The following is a 20,253-nucleotide window of genomic DNA, read 5'->3' on the forward strand; positions in this document are numbered from 1 at the left end:
AATCGGTGTCTAAGTTCATTCTGTGGTCCCCCACCCCACTATTCCCTGCCCAAAAAGCACTGTTCTTCTGTTCTGGGAGTGGGCAAGAAGCCACAGGGGAGCTCACCATCTGAGGATCTGGGTTCTGTTACAGCTCTGTGGGTTTCATGCCCCTTCTGGGAGCCTCCGTGACCTAGTTAACCATTCATGGGTGGACAGACTGACCTCTTCCTGCCTTAAAGGAACGTACTGGAGAGTGTCTGTCTGTCAAGCACTTTAAGATCCTGAGACACTGGGAGCCAAGTGTCTAGAACACCACACACATGTGCATGCACACAGATACTCCCATCATCTTAAGATACGTTTGGGCCTCATAAGCAAAGGGAATGGGTGGCAAAACCTCTTGTAAAGTGACAATAGATTCCTTGCTTTAAGGAACTTCTTCAAGTCCTGACTCAGAACCCTTGGCACTTATTTCAGATACAATTCTAATGAGTTTATTAACCTAGACTTCAAGTCTAAAGCAAATTAGAAAACAAAGAGAAACTGTTAGAGACAAGTTACCCTGAAAACATGGAGAAGGGGCAGTCAATCTTGAAAGGAAAGAAGAAAAAACCCTGAAAAGCAGAACTGCAGCAAGTCATCCGGCCGTTTAGTGTCGGGGCTAGCGTTCATGGTCACTGGGCCCCTCAGACCCTGTCTTGTAAACCCAGTGTAGTTCTTATACTTTGCGACCTGAGGACACCCCGGGACACTGCCCCAGGTGAGGACCAGATTCCTACTTCTCTGTTGAAGAGAGAAGTATGTGCTGCATTGTAGAGAGCTTACTACCCAGAGTGGTAAAAATTAAAATCAGGGAAAAATGGGCACCCAACTATCCTTTACTAAAGAGAGTGGCCACCAGCAGGACTGAGGGGGCCTCCCCAGGTGTGCCCTGAGCCTTCTGCCAGTGACACCACTCAGACCCAGTTGGTTCATTCTGAGTTCATTCTGTGGTCCCCCACCCCACTATTCCCTGCCCATTGGATATCTTTCTGTGAGGGATGCATCTCTTCTGACAGAGTCACTAGGCAGGACATAGTGGCCATGTATCCGCAACACCAGCCTGGGGGGAAGGGCCAGCAGTCCTGTGACGTCCATCCTGAGCTGTTGTAGCTGCTGTCTGTTTCCTGTTCCAGGTCCCCACCATTCTCGCTGCAGTCACCTCGCTTTCTCAGTGAGGCCACAGCTTCAGCAAGTTTCCCTTTTTGCCCCGTGTTTTTTTTCAATTTTTATTGTCATGGTAAAACATAGATAACATAAAACTGACCATTCTAACCAGTATGTGTACAGTCTCATGACAGCAGGCACGTTCACAGTGTTTTGCAGCCATCACCACCGTCCGTCTGTAGAACTTCCTTCCGTCTTGTAAAACTGAAACTCGGTCCCCATTAAACACAAATTCCCCCTTCTTCCTCCCCAGCCCCTGGCACTCACGGTCCTACTTTCTGTCTCTGAATCTGACTACTCTAGGGACCTCATGTAAATGCACTCAAACAGTATTTGTCTCTCTGTGATGGGCTTATTTCACTTAGCGTAGTGTCCTCTAGGCTGATCCACATGGTAGTATGTCAGAACTCCCTTCCCTTTTAAGACCAAATAATATTTTATTATATTGATACATCACCTGTTCAGTGGGTTTGCCTTTGCATTTTATCTCATTCTGCCTCAAACACCTGAGTGGTCTTGGACAAGTTGTTCCCTGACCCACACAGTAGTGACAAGGCCCTGTAGTCAACACAGAAACCCCAAAAGTGCATAAAAGTGAAGCCACTCTGACCAAACGCCTCCCTCGCCCCACCCCCCACAGCTGCTCCTGCTGCACCCATGAAAAAACTCCTGGGCCCCTTGGAACCCAATGTGAGAAATCAAAATTCTAGGAAAGTTCTTAACTTCTCCTGCATCATGGGTGCCGAGGGAAGTCTGGTGCTGTCATATGCCACCCCTTCTCAGATTAACACTATGAAATGCATAAAACAAAATACATCGGATTACAAAGGACAACAGTGAGATTGATATAAAGTAATAAAAGGTGTGGTACAACAGTGTACCTGCTTCTTCATTAGTACACTGAATGACAAGATCAGCAGTCAGCTTAGTAACTGCCGTATCGTGAAGTAAGGGTGAGCATCATGAAATCTGCAACAGCTGCCAAGTGATAAGAAAAAAACCTGCAACTCCTGTAACACGTGCAGTGGTGTTGGGGTGCTACCGATGCTCCTGGGGTTTGTTGCCTGCATTCGTAATGGGAGAAATGCTACTTTTCAGTTAGATGTTTGCGAAAATAAAGATGCTATTGTTTTCTCATGCAAGTTCAGAAAGCCCTGGGTTCTTTCCCCAGATCTTTGGGAGGAGGGTGGACCCTCTTTTAAGCAGTCCTGTGAACAGCTTAGTTGGCATTTCTTTGCTGGTAATAGAATTAAGTACAGTGAGGTCTGGTCCTAGACCAACAGGGAAAAGAGAGAGTGGTCCCTGCTTGGCCTGCAAGGGTGGAATAGGAGAAGCAAGAGAGAGAGGGAGGGAGGAAAGACACTGCAGGAGGAGGTGGTAGGTGGTAGGTCTGAGCCATCTGGGGGCCTGAGAACCAAGGGCTAGCAGTGTTTGAGCCCCAGGCCCATCACAGTGCTGTGCCAGGGAGAAATCATCCTAAAAGGTTCATAGTTTGAACCTTAAGCATGGGCAGTGCCCTAGGACCTCAGCAAGCAAATTGCCAGGAGCAGACTATAGATAGAGTTCCTTCCACTCCTTTGGGGAGGGGACTTGGGACATGCAATGCTAACTTGGCTTCTATCTCCTTCCCCAGGGACCCATGTGATGGAGGGCTCTGGACGGATGGTGGTGACCGCTGTGGGTGTGAACTCCCAGACTGGCATTATCTTCACCCTCCTGGGGGCCGGCGGTGAGGAGGAAGAGAAGAAAGACAAGAAAGGTAAGCCCAACACCCTTGCAAACCAGAAGAGGAGCTCTTAAGGCCACTTTTTTGTTGTTGAATCATTCACTCCACAAAACAGTTATTAAGTGCCTTTTATGTCGACACCCTGTGCCAACAGCCACCTCCTGCATCCTCAAGGCCCTACTCATACCAGGAGGGTTCTGTCTGTTCCATTTCCAGGGTCTTGTCCCAGTCTCTGTCTTGTCCAGTCATGTCACCGAAGCCCTTCCTCCCCTCCAGGCCAGGCCAAGGGTGCTGAGCACTTGCTGAGTCTCCAACCTCAAGCGTCACCTGGTCCCGACATCACTCCTGATGAGTAGAAATCCCCACCTGGATATCGCTCCACTCTTCTCAGCTGCTCTGAGCTGGGCAGCGAACCCACCCATCATAGATTCTCCCCAGATGTGGGCACAGGAGCTTCTAGGGAAGGTGGCTCCAAGTCAACTGCTGTAAGCCCCTCTCAGATGCCCCTGGTGCTGCTACCTCATCTGGGTTCTAGCTCCTCCTTCCCCTGGAAACAAGACTCCTCATCCCCTGGGCCCTCCTTACGCAGCAAGCTGCCATGCTGGGCTGCAGGTGCCTTCAGAGCAGAGGAGGAATGCTCAGAAGACACAAGAGCCCAGGCCTCCAGCCCCAGCACAGCTGGCTTCTCACCCAACACTTCCGTTTTGTCAGGACAGCCCCCCTCTCTCATCCTTAGTCTTTTTTCTTGTCTCCTCCCCAAAATCCAGAGGAGGGTCCCCATCACCCAGACCTCCTGGAGTCCAGAGTAAGGAGATGAGATGGCAGGTGACTGACCCGTCCTTCAGTTTTAGGGCAGCCCTGCCACCTCCAGCTCTCAGAGGTCAACCATGCACAGAGCCTGGGTCACAATCAAAGGTTACTTGTCCTCAAGGGTGAAACCCACTTTGTAATGGGATCCCCCTAAAATTTGGCTGTCCCACCAATAGGAACAATGAAACTGAGGTGAACACTGTGAAATCCATATCTGGAGAGCAAGGGGAGAGCTGAGGTTGAAACTGAGGACAAAGTCCTGGCCAAGAGGCCCAGAAAATGTCAGCACAGTGTCCACGCAGTGACACAGAAGCTATGATTTGCTGCGGCCCTAAGTTGCAGGCAGCTGGGCAGGATGCAGCAACCTTTGCCCATGTCCTTGGCCGCACTGGGCCCTGGGTGAGGGGCAGAAGCTCCCACAGGCTTGACCTGTGTTTTTGAAAATGCCGGTGGAAAGACAGGCCTCTCCTGCCCCAAAGCACAGGACAGGGTCCCTCACTCAATATTTACCTGCACCCCAACGGATGAGGACATCAGTGTAGAGGGAAGAGGTGGGATGTGGAGGAGACATAGCAGAAGAGGATGGGGGGCAGCCCCGCCCCTCAGCCCCCCATGAGCAGCACAGCGGGGGCTGGGCGCCCTCAGCGCTGCGGTCCCATCCCCTCCATCAGGGACATTGCTTAAAGCCCAGCAACCATGGGTCCCCATTTCAGGATAGCCCTGGGCATGCCGGGATGTGTGTGTACGTGTGTGTGTGTACGCACAGATGAGGCAGTGTGTGCTTCTCCTTCATTAATATGTCTCAAAAATCATCACACAGGTGTGAAGAAGGGGGATGGCCTTCAGCTACCAGGTACAGTAAGACACCCCTCAGGGTAGATGGGGCTTCTAGAAATAGCAGCAGCCTTTGACCACTGAGCCTGGGCCCTAGACCCCAGCACACAGCTGGACAATGCTCCCTGACTGCAGGGGCTCTGCCCTGCCAGAGCCTCAGCTGTGTCCCAGGTGACGCCAGCCTCCCAGGACAAGCCGGCACCCCATTCAGCCTACTTGCCCCTCCAATGTGCCATTCTGCAGGCCAATGCCAATGGCACTGCTGCCGTCTTCACACAGCCCTCAGCCCCACACACATACATGCAGGGCCTGTCACCATGGGACCCCACAGCCCTGCTCCCCAACCTGTCCCTACAGAGCCTGGCTGGCTTCCCACTCACCCACAGCGTGTCCACCTCACCCAGCAGTCTCTTCCCTCTCCTTCCCACAGAACCTGTTCTCCCACCCCAAGAAAGAACGACAAGAATGAATTTGACCATCTCATATTATTTTTAATTTCTAAATTAAGGAAAACTGGCTAATACCTTCTCTGTCTCATGCACAGAATATGACATGTTTGATGTCACCTTTTAAATGGTGGGGCATCTCACATGGGGTTACCAAGGCAATCTTTCAAGTGCTGGTTAGGAAGGAGGAGGTGGCCATGGGTGGTAGCCTGAGTCAAGGGCATGAATCCTGCTAAGTCACTGACACTGATGGATGTCCTGCCAGTACATGTGATGGTTGGTGGTCATGGCAAAACCCATTCAGAGTGGCCAGTGCCGCAGTGCACCGATTGTTGAATGTTTTGAGTTGACTCCATGCCATGGGCCCCTCTGGTCCTGACAGGAAGCCAGAACCCCTCTCCTCATAGAACCCTCTCTGATGGGGACCCACCAGCTTTGCTGGGCCCGTGGGGTGCGTCACTCCGGACCCTCACCACAGAATAGTGCCATCCCGCCTAACCACATTGATCATCCTCCATGTTTTATTTCAAAGACCCTCCATGTCTGAGTTTTTTCCCCCCAACTTCTGTGGCATCTCTACGAGAACATTTCACTCCCAACCCCAAATTTGAGTTTCTTGATCTCCAACGGAGATTTTCTTTTAAGAATATAGTCATGTTATTTGCCACAATTTGTTCATGTCTTTATTGTTGTTGCTGTTCTGCATTGTTGCTTTTCTCCATTGTGACACACTGCATTTTCCATCCCTCCCACCCCCGCAGCGGCCGATGGTGCGGCAGGTTCAAATGCTGCAGATAGTGCAAATACCAGCCTAGTCAATGGTACGTCTCCCATGGCGAGCTCTCGGTCTTGGGTGGATGGGTGTCTCTCTCCCCCACCCCCAACTTTGGGCTGGCCTCTCCCTGTTCTGGACTGCACAGATCTTGGATGTGCATGGACATCTCCGGGACAGTCGTCCTCTCACGTGGGGCAGGCGCTTAAGAGAGAAGCCACCACCGGGAATTGGCTCTGCGCCCACTTGCAGCACCAAAATAGCTCCCGTGGGGCCTTTGACCCCCAGTGGAGTCCTGAAGGGGAGTGTGCCCCATCTTCAGATTTGGCCCCAAGAAGCAGTGTCCCACGTGTGTGGCCCTCTCCTAAGTACGTTCCTGACCCCTGCTTTGGGAAGAAGGCCTGGGGTCAGGACCTGGGCAGAAGCTGGCCTCTGGGTCCCCAGTGAAATCTCCAGTCCTCGACTCTAAAATTGCATCGAGGCAGGGGGACCCAGGCCAGGATTCAGCTCCTTGGCCCCACCCTATAGCATGGCTGAGCCACTGGTAGACATTTCTTCCTCTTCTCTTTCATGGAGCAAACGGGCAGGGGTTTCGCTTGGGCTCGGGCCTGGTTCTGGCCTTCGGATGTGGACTGGTGTTTCTCGCTGTTGCCTGTGCTGGAGCATTTGTCCTGGGTCTCTGCCTTCTGAATGTCCCCTGAGGGGGAGGGTGCTGCCACTGTACCTGGTCTGCATCTTACCTCCTCGCTCACAGGCAGGGAGGAGTTCCACGCGCTTGCCTCCAAACCTTTAGAAAATTTCTTCTATCCATACCCTCCCATCTTCAGAGTGATGAGTCTTCTGCTACTCAGTTATGTTCCCTGTCCCCAAATTAGATAATATGATAGTCTGCTCCTGAACTGCTGAGAGCCGTTAGGGCCCAGTCATGAAGCCAGTGCCCCAGCGTCGCTGCATACCAGGCACCGGGCTCCAGGGTTCTCGTCCATTGTAGCGTTTATTCCTCACCACTCCTGCGAGACATGGAGGTTGATCCCACCTCATCCTGCCCCAGACGTCTGGCTGAGCCACCTGGATTCAAAGTGACCCAGGTTCGAAGCACCTCATAGATGTCAGGAGCTGGGCAAGACACTTCTGCAAACAGCATTTTGCCAAGAAGGGCTAATTTGGGTGTGGGTCTATTTCAGGAACAGGAGGAGAAAGGAAGACAGCTTGGGGTGTGGGAGGTGTCATGCGTCAGGGAAGGGTGGCGAGGGATGGCAGGGAGAAATGAGGTAGGCAAACCCACAGCCTGGAGGAAAAGGAAACAGGATGTGACATCCTGCCTCCCCCAGAGCCTGCATCTGGGCTGGCTGGTTCCCAACACGGGGCACCTTCACATCCAAACTGTAGCAGAAAAACCCCATGTATCCCAAGAAAAACTTCAGAAAAGACAGGGAACTGATATTTCTTGACCACCAACTGTACACCAGGCACTTTGCAAGCATTTCATGATTGCCATCTCATGTAATCCTCATGACAACCCTTTGAGACAGTTTATTATCCCCACTTTCAGGATGAGGAAACTGAGGCTCAGGGAGATCAAGACCCTAGCCCAAGGTCACAGAACTAGAGAGTAGCAGAACTGGGATTTGAACCTAGGCCTGACTGGCTCTAAAGTACGTGTTCCTCTTCCTGATTCAGGATTTCTCAATGGAGTGTGTCTTGTAAACTTCACATGGATATTAAGAGGCCTTCCCCCCCGCCCCAAGAAAATGACCCTGTGATCAAAGATGTTTAATAGCCTCTGAAGAGAACTGGTGTCTTCCTCGTGGCAGGACTGCTCACTGCCTGCACATGCTGGTGTGAAGTGGACAGATACAGAGCCACACAGGGGTTCCCAGGCTGACGGGGCTGCAGGACCCTCTCTGGCTGAATCTTGTAGGATTGGTATGCCCCATAATGTACTTTGGGAAACAGTGCTCTAAGCCCCTGCTCAAAATGTAGTCAGAGGACCAGAAGGCTGGGCATCTCCTAGAAGCTTGTTAGAAATGCAGAATCTTAGCACCCCCGCCCCCACACACAGACCTACTGAAATGAGAATCTGCATTCTGACAAGCTCTCCAGGCTCCAAGCATTAAAGGTTGAGAAGCGCAGGGCTGAGGTGTGATGAGAGAAGTAGCTGTTCCTTTTCCCTCCTTCCTCTGAGCCAAATCCGGATGACTTGGAGACAGAAAACAAATTCAGTGGCAGTGTTCCCTCCACCTTTACTCCCCAAATCCCGTCCCAGCTGAAGATGGCTGTGTTCTGTTTATCTTGGAGGCCTCATGATGGCCATTATTATTTTATTATTTCTTTTATGATTATAAATGTAATCACTACTTAACATGTCTCTTATATTCATGATTAATTAATTATACATCACTCCAAACATTTACAGGGCACTTTGGGGTGCTTTTTGTAAGCATCACCTTGGTTGAAATTGTTGCATTTCACAGAGAAAGAAACGGAGAAGCAGGGAAGATAAGTGACATCTCCCAGGTCTCCTGCTTAGTGGTCTGTTTCCCCAGAGATTCAGGTCACCTCTCCGTGAATCTCCCACATCCATGCTTTCACACCCATGTCCCTGGCAATGCATGAAGAGAACAGACCCATCTGGCAAAGCTGCATCTGGCATCTAATGCAGAGGGACCTCTGAGTCTCCACCCAGTTCCCACTCTTGGGTCCTGTCCTACATCCCAGCTCCCCTGAAACACAGCCCATCCTGCAGGTCACACATGCGGCTAGAGCTGGCTGTTCTGCCACAGTGCCAGGGCCGGACGAGCACCCATTTAGCTAAGGAGAGCCCCCAATAAGTCCCTTGCTTCTGAGAAACCAGACCATCTGCATCAGAGCACCCCCAGGATACCACTCCCTTCCTCAAACATATGCATCAGCGATGATTTTTCTGGCCACGTGGTCACTGTGGAAATAAAAGAGGAAATTGCTAGCTTGGTTAATGGGCACACACACAGGCTATTGCCCCTGATAATATGCAGTACAAATAAAGTCCCCTTGGTGCCATCTAAAGCAGCTATTGAAGCAGAGTCCTCTGGTGCCCTTTAGCCCAGTTCATAAAATTATTTTTTTTAATTAAAATAATTGTTGTAGTTCATTTCTGTTTACTCTAAAAGGCCTTCTTCTCTTTTGTTTCTAAATCTGTTAGAAAGAATTTTACAGTAGAGCAATGGAGACCTTTGTCTTTGAACCCACTGAGCCTTTGCTGTGAGAGGCTGTGGGGAGAGCGTTGCACTTGCCTTGGAGAGAGAGTGTGGGTCTGGGATCCAGGAAAGCTCCTGCCCTGCCCGAGCCCCTACAACGGGGCTGTGGTGATGCTGCTGGCACTGCTTATGGAACTCATCATGCAGCCACAAGGTTATCAGCAGGATGCTCCATAAGAGGGCTGCCTCTGACCCTTCCTTGCCCTCAGTCTCCTTATCTGTAAAATGAGTGAGAAAAGCCCTCCCACCTGGCTTGCAGGGTGTCACAAAGACTGATGAATGGCCCAGTGGTTATTACTAATCCAACGTTTAGGTATTCCGGGAGGTGAACCTTGCATCCCCATTTTACAGAGGTGGGAGCAAAGGCTGGGAGAAGTAACACCACACAGCTAGTTGGTGTTAAGCAGGGACTTCAGGAGCCCAGTCCCCTAGTGCCACCTCAATGCCCCTCCCCTGGGGCATTCAGAGGGGCTGAGAAGTGGCTGTGTTCTCCCCAACTGGGTAGAAACATCCACACACTTTGGGGCCAGCTCTCCATTTACCCACTGAGTCCCAGGCAGGTTTTCTCCCTCTCTGAGCCTCAGTTTCTCATCTGTAAATGGATATAAGTACAAGAGTACCCTTGTAACCTTGTGAGGATGTGGTGAGGACTAGATGACATCATGAAGGTCATGTATGCACCTGGCACTTGGTGGGTTTTTCCAAAACCTGAGCTGTGGGAATCCCCTTTGCAGCAAATGTCCAGGGGGCACTGACCTCCTCAGACTCCTCCAGAGGTGGTGAGGCCTGAGGGCAGAGTTCTGGGTAAGCTCAGTGGACAGGATGTCCCTGTCCACAGTGCTGATAAGTGAAAGCAGGTGTCTCAGCCACCAGGCAGGAGCCACCACTCCTTTCCACCCTGCTAACACACCCCACAAACTGTGGAGGGGGCCCCCCAAGCAGCCCAGATTAAAGGGTGGGGAGCCTTAGACTCAGCCCTCTCCACAGCACTAGGCAACACCAGGGCCCAGTATGCAGGACCAGGAGTGGGGGACACCCATTAGAGCCTACTGACCTGACCTTTCCTATCTAGTGTGGTCTCAGCTGGTCACCCTCAGAATGAGGAGCACACGTACAAATGGAGGGGAGGTTGGCAGCTTCCCCTGAGAGTCAGAGTCCTCCCACCAAGCCCCCTGGACATCCTTGGGGCACCTCAGAGCCCACTGCTGGGAAGCCTCTGCCCACCCTTTACATAAGTCACCCTCCGTGGGGCTGGGCATGGAGTCGTCCATGCCGTGGCTTCACACCCCTCCAGAAGGAAAAAGAGAAAGTAGTATCATTTCTCCTGGAGCCAGGAACTAAGGAACACATTAACCAAACTCTTCCCCATGTCCCATTCTAGAATCAATCTCTCTCTCTTTCTCTCTCTCTCTGTTTCTCCCCCCTCGCCCCACCCCTTTGCCTTCTCTCAGCCCACAAAAGGCACCAATCAAATTACTCATTAGGGACCTGAGAACTCTCCCCTTTCTGCTCCCTGCCAGCCAATCTTGGTCCCCTTTATCCTCCAAAGCTGTTGTCTAATCTGTAAGATGCATAGGGCCAAAATAATTCCAGCAGAAACACTCTCTCCAAGCCCCCAGAGAATCAAGACAGACCCTGCAGCCAACATGCTGGCCAGCTTTGTTCTTGCCTCTGGGGCATTCCCAGTATTCCTGTGTGGAGGGACGGAGTCAGCGTAGCCCTTCCTCCATCTGTGACATGAATGTCTGTGGCCCTGTTGCGTCTTCGTGATGACCAATGTGTGTTGTCTGTTCTCTGTTGTCTGTTAAAATTCTTTGTCGTGTAGGTAAAATGCAGGATGGCACTGTGGACGCCAGCCAGAGCAAAGGTAACCCTTTTGCATTAACCGGGCCCTGTGGTCCCTGCGGCCCCTTCCCACTGGTTCTGAGGGCTATGCCAGAGGCAGAAACGGCTGCAGCTATGGCTACCTGATGTCTTTGGGGGTGTAGCCATGATTCATGTGATACCAGACCAAATGGAAGCGTCACCCGGTGAGGATGGGACACCTGCAAGCCAGCTCCTCTCCAGCCTTTGAGCTGTGCTGCCTGTTTAGCTGAAAACTTAAAGCTGGTTCTTTGAGATCCTCAGGGGATAAGGGGTATGGCTCCAGGCCCACCAGTCCTGCTCTGAATGAGGAGGGGCCTAGCACCTATGGATGGGGACACTCTCTTTTACCTTTTAAGCCCTTTTTTTTGTCCCTGCTCTCTGGTGATTAATATCCCAATAACATGGCCCAAGGACCAATGGGTAAAGCCCAAGCCTGTGTGTCTTGTTTGGATGTGGGAATAGCCAACAAGCCTCTTGAAAAAGGCCCAGAGGGGACTCCAACCCACCTCTGCAGGGAGTCCAGGGTGGAGCCATGTCACTCCCTGCTGTGTCCTGGATTCCAGGTCCTAGGCAGCTGTGGCCTTGGGACCAGTGTCTCTGGCTGGAAGAGGCAGACCCCCACCACAGGGCTTCTGTGCCAGCCATGCAGGGGCCCAGGTGGGGAAGTGGGCACCTCACCACACTCTCCCAGGCAGGCAGGGTGGGGGCCAACATCCCCACCCTGCAGGCTGACCTTTGTGTGCATGTCTGTGTGTCTGTGTGTGTCTGTGTGTACACATGCTTGCTCTGCCACCTGTAGCCAAACAGCAGGATGGTGCGGCCGCCATGGAGATGCAACCCCTCAAGAGTGCTGAGGGTGGTGACGCTGATGACAAGAAGAAAGCCAACATGCACAAGAAGGAGAAGTCGGTGCTCCAGGGCAAGCTCACCAAGCTGGCTGTGCAGATCGGCAAGGCAGGTGAGTGCAGGGTGTGAGGGGGCACACACAATAGGACCCCAGCCAGGACCCTACTCCAAATGCCTCATCTGCAAAGTCGTGGCTTACAGGAGATGGTCCCCGAGAGCCACCCTTCTTGACCACAATCCAAGTCCTTCTACAGTAGGTGCTCAGTTAACACTTACAGATGAGAGTGAAACTGAAAGCCTGAGCTTCCAGGAATATACTGCCTGCATTCTAGTCCAGCTGAGTCTGTGAGAATTTAGACAAATAATTCCCCCTAACTGAGCCCCTGCCTGCTTGTCTGTGGAATTTGGATGCACATTAGTCCCTACTTGACTGGTTGTTATGAGGACTGAAGGAGATTATGCACAGAGTGTGTAGCACTTGATGGATGTGGTGACTGGAGAGGGGCCAGATCCTGCAGGGTATAGAGCATGCAGTGCAGGCTGTATCCTAAGGACAATGTGAGCCATGGAAGAGGCTTGAGCAGGGGAGAGCAGGGATGCATTGGAGCTCTACAATGACCACCCAGCTGCAGTGCAGAGGAAAGATCAAAGAGGCTGAGAGCAGGGCTGAGAGCAGAACTGGGATCCCCAGCACAACAAGCTGGGCTTCCCAACTGAGTTGGCAGCTCCAGTGAAAGCTGGTAACAGCCCCTCTGGTCCAGGAAGCTGAGCCCAGCTGTAAGGTGAGCCCTGCCCGGCTGACATGGCCTTGGTCTCCCCTCCTGGGTAATGACATGGCAAACGCCAAGGCCTCCCCACCTGGCTGCTTGCTCCTCCGTGGCTGTCTCCCGGCTCTAATTATAGGCACCACAGTGTGGAGAAGGGAGGCAAATTACAGGCTTGGCTGTCTATATTTAAACTCAGGGTCCTGGTGAGAGCTCCCGGCTGCTGGGAGCTTGGCTTCCCGCCCCTGCGACTGTCAGACAGCGACTGAGCAGGCTCTGAGGCTGCACAGCTGGAAGTGGGGGTGGGGGAACAATGGACACAGGGATTTCCTCCATCCACGCCATGAAGAAGACTCCAGGAAATGTGGCCCTGAGGTGCAGGGAGCAACACGAGGAGAACAACCCCGTGGCTCTCAAAGTCCTCGCTCATCTCTCTTCACTCCCTTGGCCCTGCCAAAAATGGAGTTTGGAATCAAGTGCTTCTGGGTTCACATCCCACCTCTGTTTCTTTCTTGGGCTAAATCTCCCGAAAGCAGAGTTGAAAATGGGTGGGCTTGGGATTTGGGGAGGGAGTCTTCACAGATGAAACCTGTAAAAGGAAAGGGACACACAGGGCCAGGGAAGAAACGGGATACAGCTGAGGTTTGAGGAGAAATCCCAGACTCCACCTGCTCCGTGGGGAGCTCTGGGGCAGAAGACCTCAGCAGGGTCTGGCCCACCTCGCAGAAGGGGGTGGGGCTTTTGGACCCCCACATCAGCCATTGGATATTGGCCATCCAGTTGGGGTGGGGTGCACTCCCAGGTAATTCCTGACTCGGAGACTCCAATTGCCCAAGAGCAGTCCCCCTCTGATGAAGGCTGCAGGTATATGCAGTCTCGGAGGCACCTGCACAGCACCTGTGCCACATGGAGATGAGCACAGGAACTGGCAAAAGGGGTTCCAAGGGATCCCAGCAGGTCGCCACCTGCATATTCTAACTCTACAGGACCTCCCTGACCTGTGGCCTTGGGCAAGTCACATCTCCTCCGTTTTCTCATCCCAAAAAGTGTTCTCACTGGTTTGCTCTGCTAGGCACTCTCTGCCTCCAGGTCACCACCTGGTTGCTCCTTCTCATCGTTCATTTGTCTACTATATATCACCTTCTCCAGGAAGTCTTCCCTGGCCACCCTTGCTTAAGTAGCCTTTCCTTACCTGCCCATGTCACTTTTTTTCTTTTAGCTATATTGAGGTATAATTTATATACCAAAAAATAATGCACATTTAATGCATACCTCTTCATGAATTTGGACACATGCATATACCTGTGATACCATCACCACAACCAAGGTACTAAACAGAGCAACCATCTCCAAAAATTTCCTTGTGTTCTTTCATAGTTTGTTTTTTTTGGGGGGTGGCTTTTGTTTTGGGGGGTAAAAACACTCAACAGGCCAATCCTCTTAACCAGTTTTCAAGTGTATAATCATATTGTTAACTGTAGGCACTGTGTTGTACAGCAGAGCTCTAGAACTTACTCATCTTGCAAAACTGAAACTTCATACTCACCGAAAAACAGCTCCCTCTTCTCCTCTCCCTGCAGCCCCTACAACTACCCTTCCATTCTCCATTTCTATGAGTTTGCTTGTTTTAGTTTCCTCATACAAGTCCTTCTCTGTCTGACTTATTTCACGTAGCAGAATGCCCTCTAGGTCCATCCACATTGTGTCAAACAGCAGGATTTTCTTCTTTTGATGACTGAATAATATTCTCTTGTATGTATATACCATATTTCCTTTACCCATTCATCTGCCAATCGACATTTAGATTGTTTTCTTATCTTCAGCCCACGTTGCAATCCAGCACATCGTCTGGAGTCTTCTTCACAGCATTACCCGTATCTGAATTATCTTGTTCGTGTTTGCTTCGTGTCTGCCTCCACCTCTAGAATTGCAGCTTCCCAAGGGTAGGGATTCTGTCCTCTTTACTGCCATGTCCCTCGTGCTGAATGAATGAGTAAATAAATGGCACCAACTGCACATCATCACTGTGTGAGAGCACTATTCAGGCAGTTCTTACTTATTCACACAGTCACTCAGCACACATTTCTTGAGCAGCTACTGTGTGTGTGTGACACTGTGCGAGGCACTTTATATGCAGTAGTTGCATTTCATCCTTACAAAACCAGGTAAAATAAAAACATATCTGCCTTGAACAGAGGAGCATCTGAGGCTCTGTGAGGACCAAGGACTTGCCCCAGGCCACAAAGCAAGTAAGTGGCAGAGCTGGTATGTGAGCTAGGTTTGGCCTGACCCCAGAGCCCTTTTGGCCAAGGGTTTGCACCACATCTCAAGTCCCAGGGCCCCCGAGCCCCAGGAAAGGCCCTGAGCAGGTCTCTCCCTCCCCGTGTTGCAGGCCTGGTGATGTCGGCCATCACGGTGATCATCCTGGTGCTCTACTTCACCGTGGACACCTTTGTGGTCAACAAGAAGCCGTGGCTACCCGAGTGCACGCCCGTCTATGTGCAGTACTTTGTCAAGTTCTTCATCATCGGCGTGACCGTGCTGGTGGTCGCTGTGCCCGAGGGGCTCCCTCTGGCCGTCACCATCTCGCTGGCCTACTCTGTGAAGGTGAGACGTGGAGAGCAGGACCGGCCAGCTGATGCAGCTGAGATTGGTTGCCCGCAGCTGGGGGTCTGTGGGGTGGCCAGGGCCCAGGACCAGGGTCGGGAGAAAAGCTAAGAAGAAGGCAGTGGACACATTGGAAGCTCAGAGAGAGACATACCCAGGAACCCAGAACACATGTCGTCAGGGGCCTGTGGCAAACTGGAGACCCACACCCTGGTTAACGGGACAACTGTCATTCGGCCCAGCCAAGCATCATCTCATGGGGGCATAGGCCCAGTGTTGCCAGATCTTTACCTTTTTTCCCAAAAGAATCGAGAAATCTGGACTTAATGTAAATTCTCCTTATTTTTAAACATTGACAATCAACTCACCTTTAAACAAAAAATAAAATCCAGATGTCACCGTGCAGGCCCAAACCCATCACGCCCCACCTAGCGGTGGCAGAAGTCTGGCCACCACAGGGGCAGGCCCACTGGAGCCACGGTACTTCTGCGATACTGATCTTACAGGTTGCTTCCTAAAATTTGAAAGAAATAAGCCTAAAACAAAAAGGACATCTAACTTTATGAAAGCCCCCCCTCAGGAGGTGGGCTGAAAATATGAAGTTTTGAAAACAATTCAATGAAGGGCAGGCAGGCCCTTGCCCGCCGGCTGCCATGAGCCTCCTCCAGTGCCGCCCTGATGGCAGAGCCCCCCCACCTCTGCTCCCAGGCCCGTGGCCACCTTCGAAGCCTGAACACTGAACTGAGGGGGCTGGTATCCCCGCGGCCACTGTGTGTCCAGCCCTCCTTGGTGCACTTCAAGCCTGGCTCACCCCAGGTCCTCACACCCTGGGCTCACTCTCTGCCCTTGGCCCTGTGGTTTTCCCACTTCGGAGGGAGGGCTGCGCTGCTGTTTGCCAGCGCCCCGAGGCCAGGATGTCCCTGTGAGGGCGGAGGCCTGAGTGTGCTTATAAATAAGGCATTCGCTCTGCGAACATTGGCAGAGGCGCTGGAGGGCACACCGAGCGTCAGTTTCCAAGCTGGAATTTGGGCTGGGCTCGCCGATGTAATTTCATACAGAAAACAGATCTCTAGGCAGGTGCCAAAAAGTGGCAGCCCTGTGTAAAGGATACAGCCCTTATCATCTCCTTGTTTTAGGGTTCTCAGAGAAACTCCATCCCACAAACCAAAGCCCAAACAGGTCACAACACAAAGCCTGAGGGGCAGGGTCCTGGAGCTGGAGACTGTCACACAGCCATGAGTCAGGACCCTCACAGCCACCAGCTGAGCTCAGGGCGGGGGAGGGCGGAGGTGGGGGGCTGCTCCTTGAGAGTCATACAGAGTTGGTTTGTAGGGGATCATGTACAGACATTTTTAGGCCTCCACACCTTCTACAGTTTGTATCTCTGGCACCTGGTGCCTTTATCCGTCTTAGATAATGCTACTTATGCAGTCACTTGATAAACACGGTACAGCACTCCGACCCGGGGGAGGCATGCGCTCCCCTCTCTGGGCTGGACTTACCCCCTGGAAGCCACCGTCAGAAGAAAAGAGATGACCACTGAGGTCAGTGTTGTCTTGTAGGGACATAATGGGAGCCGCACATGTGATATTAAATTTTCTAGTAGCCACGTTAAAAAGAAAAAGTAGAAACAGGCAAAATTAATTTTAATAACATAATTAACTCATTATGTCCAAATTATTATTAAGCTAACATGTAATTAATATAAGAATTACTTGTGAGCTATTTTACTTTTTTTATAATGTGTTTAAGATTTAATGGGTGTTTTACACTTATTTCACATCAGACCAGCTACTGTATCAGACAGCACAGACCTGGGCACTTTTAAGCACAGTAGACGAACCCTAGTCAGCAATACAGATGGGCGGAAGTCCTCTGGAATGAACCAGGCCATGAGGTTAAACAGAGCTGGATTCGAATCCCAGCTCTAACCCTCACTAGGTGTGGGCCCCTGGTCAAGTCACTTCACCGTGGCTTCTTCAATCACCAAAATGAATTACAAGAATCCTCGCAGGTTTCACAGGATTCTTATAACATCAGGCAAATATATATATATATGTAATAAGTGCAGAAGAATTTTGCAAACTGTAAAGTGTGTTGCAAAGTCAAATCGCTGTTAATCATTTGTTCAAAATATTTTTATTGTTACTATTACCACAGGTTACAATAAGAGGAACTGCAATAGTATATAATCCCACCAATACTCATTTCTTAGTAACATGACCTGGTATTAAATGTATTCTAATTCTGCTCCTTTTTTACCCTTGTTATAGTTATAAAGAGGTGAAGGAATAAAAGAAATCAAATTCCTAGGCCCAGAAAAGAATTACAGCTGATTCAGCAATTTTAGCAACTTTTCATGTCCCTCCTTGCCTGTGGGTCAGTGTGATGGGAGAGCCTGGGCAAAGCGTGACAGTTCCTAGAGCATTAATTTGTTTGTATTACTTGCTTTAGAAGCTGGAAGAAGCTAGGAGCGTGAAGCTGGGAAGAGAAAAAGGGAGGCAAAGAAAATATAATATGTATAGTAGGATTCCATTTTTGTTACAAATTTTAAAGGATGTTGATGTGTAAATATCAGATATGAGTGGTAGCATTATGGCTCATTTGTCTTCTTTTTCTTTTTTATGTGTCTATATTTAAAAGAAATTTGTGATTTTCATCATGCATGTTACAATATGTATTCATTGTAGAAAGATAGAATCTATAAATTTTTTCAAAGACTATAAAAATCTCCTATAATTCTACCACCCAAAGATAATGACACTAATATTTTCATATTTTTCCAGATATTGTCTTATGTCTATAAACATTTATGTCTACAAAACACATTTACTTTTGGTGAAACCAAGTGACAAGGAAAACCAGGCAGCAGTGAAAGATGGTATATTTGAGAAAATTCATAATAAATAAAAAATACTTATTTATATTATGGCATAAGAGAAAAATATTTGAAGTAAACAGAGAGGTCCCAACCTTAATTTATCCTTTCCCCTATTTTTGCATAAAGAATGTAGATTACTCCTGTAATCCAAATTAATAGAATCAACTAATCAACTCTTTCAGATGGCTCAGCTAATAAAACCGAAGGGAAAGCGTGGCACAGAAACGAGCTCAGGTGCCAGAGGCCGTGGCCACCACGATCCTTTGCATGTGTGAAAGCAAAGGGACAGACTGCAGCAGCCTTTCCTCTCTTACTATGTGCTCACCCAGCACCCCACCTCCCTCTCACTGTCACTCTCTCATCCGCCCCTCCTGCCCCCAGAAAATGATGAAGGACAACAACCTGGTACGCCACCTGGACGCCTGTGAGACCATGGGCAACGCCACGGCCATCTGCTCAGACAAGACGGGCACACTGACAACCAATCGCATGACAGTAGTGCAGGCCTATATCGGTGATGTCCACTACAAGGAGATCCCTGACCCCAGCTCCATCAACGCCAAGACCATGGAGCTGCTTGTCAATGCCATTGCCATCAACAGCGCCTACACCACCAAGATTCTGGTAAGTGGAACAGTCTCCACTACAGAGAGCAGTGTCCATAGGGGATGCAGAAGTACTGGGAAGGCTGAGCAACACAATTCGTATTTCTAAATCCTGCTGAATTTTGGGGGGTGGTCAGAGAGTAAGTGACTGAATTCTCTTTGACTTCGCTATTATGTTTGTATGACCAAAAATGCAGGGTGGGGCAAAAGTAGGTTTATACTTATGAATATGTGAAACACAGAGCTTATTCCTGTATTATTATTTATTAATTATAGTATTGTTTTCCATACAATCAACTATAAACCTACTTTTGCCCCACCCTGTGTGTGTGTATATATATATGTAATTGTCTTTTATTTATAATAGAATGTTGTTTTAAATTTTTATCGAATTTACTGGGATAACATTGGTTAATAAAATTATATAGGTTTCAGGTGTATTCTACAATATCTTATCTGTATCATGTATTGTGTGTTCACCACCCAAGTCACATCTCCTTCTGTCACCATTAATCTCCCTTAATTGTCCTTTTAAAATCCTGTCATTGTTCACTTCCTCAAAAAAGTTTTTTTAGTTAGCTTTTGCTATGTAACAAAGTACTCCAAGATTCAGAGGCTCAGAACAAAACTGTATTTAGCTCTCATTCCCATGAGCTGGCAATTCAGGCCAGGCTTAGCTGTGCGGTTCTTCTGGTCCCAGTGGGGCTCTGCTGATCTTGGCAGGGCTGCTGGCTGCTGAGAACGGCCTCTGCAGGGACGGCTCATCTCTGCTCTGTGAGGTCCCACCTCCTCCAGGCTTGCCTGGTGTTAAATAACACAAATTCAACTGAGTAAAATCTAAATGTCTTACTGGCTTTATTGAATGATTCATGAATCAGGCAGCATCCCATCTAGCAAGTAAAAGGGAGTTCTGAGGCGCTGTACAAAAGGAAGGCCTTTATAGGCAAAACGGGAAAAAGTGGCTTGTTTCAGGCTGAGGTAACCTACCTGTGGGGGATGGGAGCAAGCTGTCAGGTGGATTCCCTCACTCGAGCTCCCCAGAAAATTCCAGACTGACTGGTTAAGATTAAATTCCTGGGAGAGGCTGAAAGTGCAGTTAGGTTAGGTATTAAATCTCAGTTTGGTGATGTGGGCTTCACAAATGACTCCATTTGGACTTATTACCGCTTTTTCTAACAACTGCCCCTGTGACCAGACTCTCAGCTTAACTGAAAGATATGATAAAACTTGAAGGCATTAACTACTCTCAGCTACCACTCTGTATCTCTCGCAGCTTTTACTGATCCTCTGTGTGAAGCACAGGTTGTGACTTTATTTTTCTGAATATCTGTGATATTCACAGGCCACCACTTCAGGTTCACAATTTTAAAGTCAGTTATTCTCTTCCTCCTTTTTCCGGCGTTCCAGTCTTAGTGGCTGCAAGCGTGTGCTTTAAGCTCTTAAGAAAATACAACATTCCAGTAGACTGCTATGGCCACTATAAACAGGATGATTCCCAACATCCAGAGTGTACTTTGGAGCCATCTAAGGTGTCCAACCCATGGGCCACAGGCCACATCAGCCCAGGATGGCAATGAAGGCGTCCCAACACAAAATTGTAAATTTACTTAAAACCTTTTTTTTGCTGATCAGTGTTTGTTAGTATTTGTGTATTTAATGTGTGACCCAAGAC

General features: G+C 49.7%; 1 protein-coding gene across 11 annotated transcripts in view; it reads left to right on the forward strand.

Moving 5' to 3' along the window:
• ATP2B2 (ATPase plasma membrane Ca2+ transporting 2) overlaps positions 1 to 20,253 on the forward strand; it is a 377,186-nt gene that overhangs the window by 300,759 nt on the left and 56,174 nt on the right. For 6 of the 11 annotated variants that reach the window (XM_045832091.1, XM_045832092.1, XM_045832100.1 and 3 more), the window contains 7 exons: positions 2,822 to 2,947; positions 4,545 to 4,577; positions 5,766 to 5,825; positions 10,838 to 10,879; positions 11,678 to 11,836; positions 14,881 to 15,095; positions 18,358 to 18,600. In XM_045832091.1, the coding sequence (XP_045688047.1) occupies positions 2,822 to 2,947; positions 4,545 to 4,577; positions 5,766 to 5,825; positions 10,838 to 10,879; positions 11,678 to 11,836; positions 14,881 to 15,095; positions 18,358 to 18,600 (878 nt within the window). The remainder of the gene's footprint in view (positions 1 to 2,821; positions 2,948 to 4,544; positions 4,578 to 5,765; positions 5,826 to 10,837; positions 10,880 to 11,677; positions 11,837 to 14,880; positions 15,096 to 18,357; positions 18,601 to 20,253) is intronic. The other 5 variants (XM_045832095.1, XM_045832098.1, XM_045832097.1 and 2 more) reach the window with 3 other exon arrangements.

Source organism: Phyllostomus hastatus, unplaced genomic scaffold (genome assembly GCF_019186645.2).
Source record: "Phyllostomus hastatus isolate PE091 unplaced genomic scaffold, TTU_PhHast_1.1 phas_contig_16, whole genome shotgun sequence".
Lineage (NCBI taxonomy): Eukaryota > Metazoa > Chordata > Mammalia > Chiroptera > Phyllostomidae > Phyllostomus > Phyllostomus hastatus.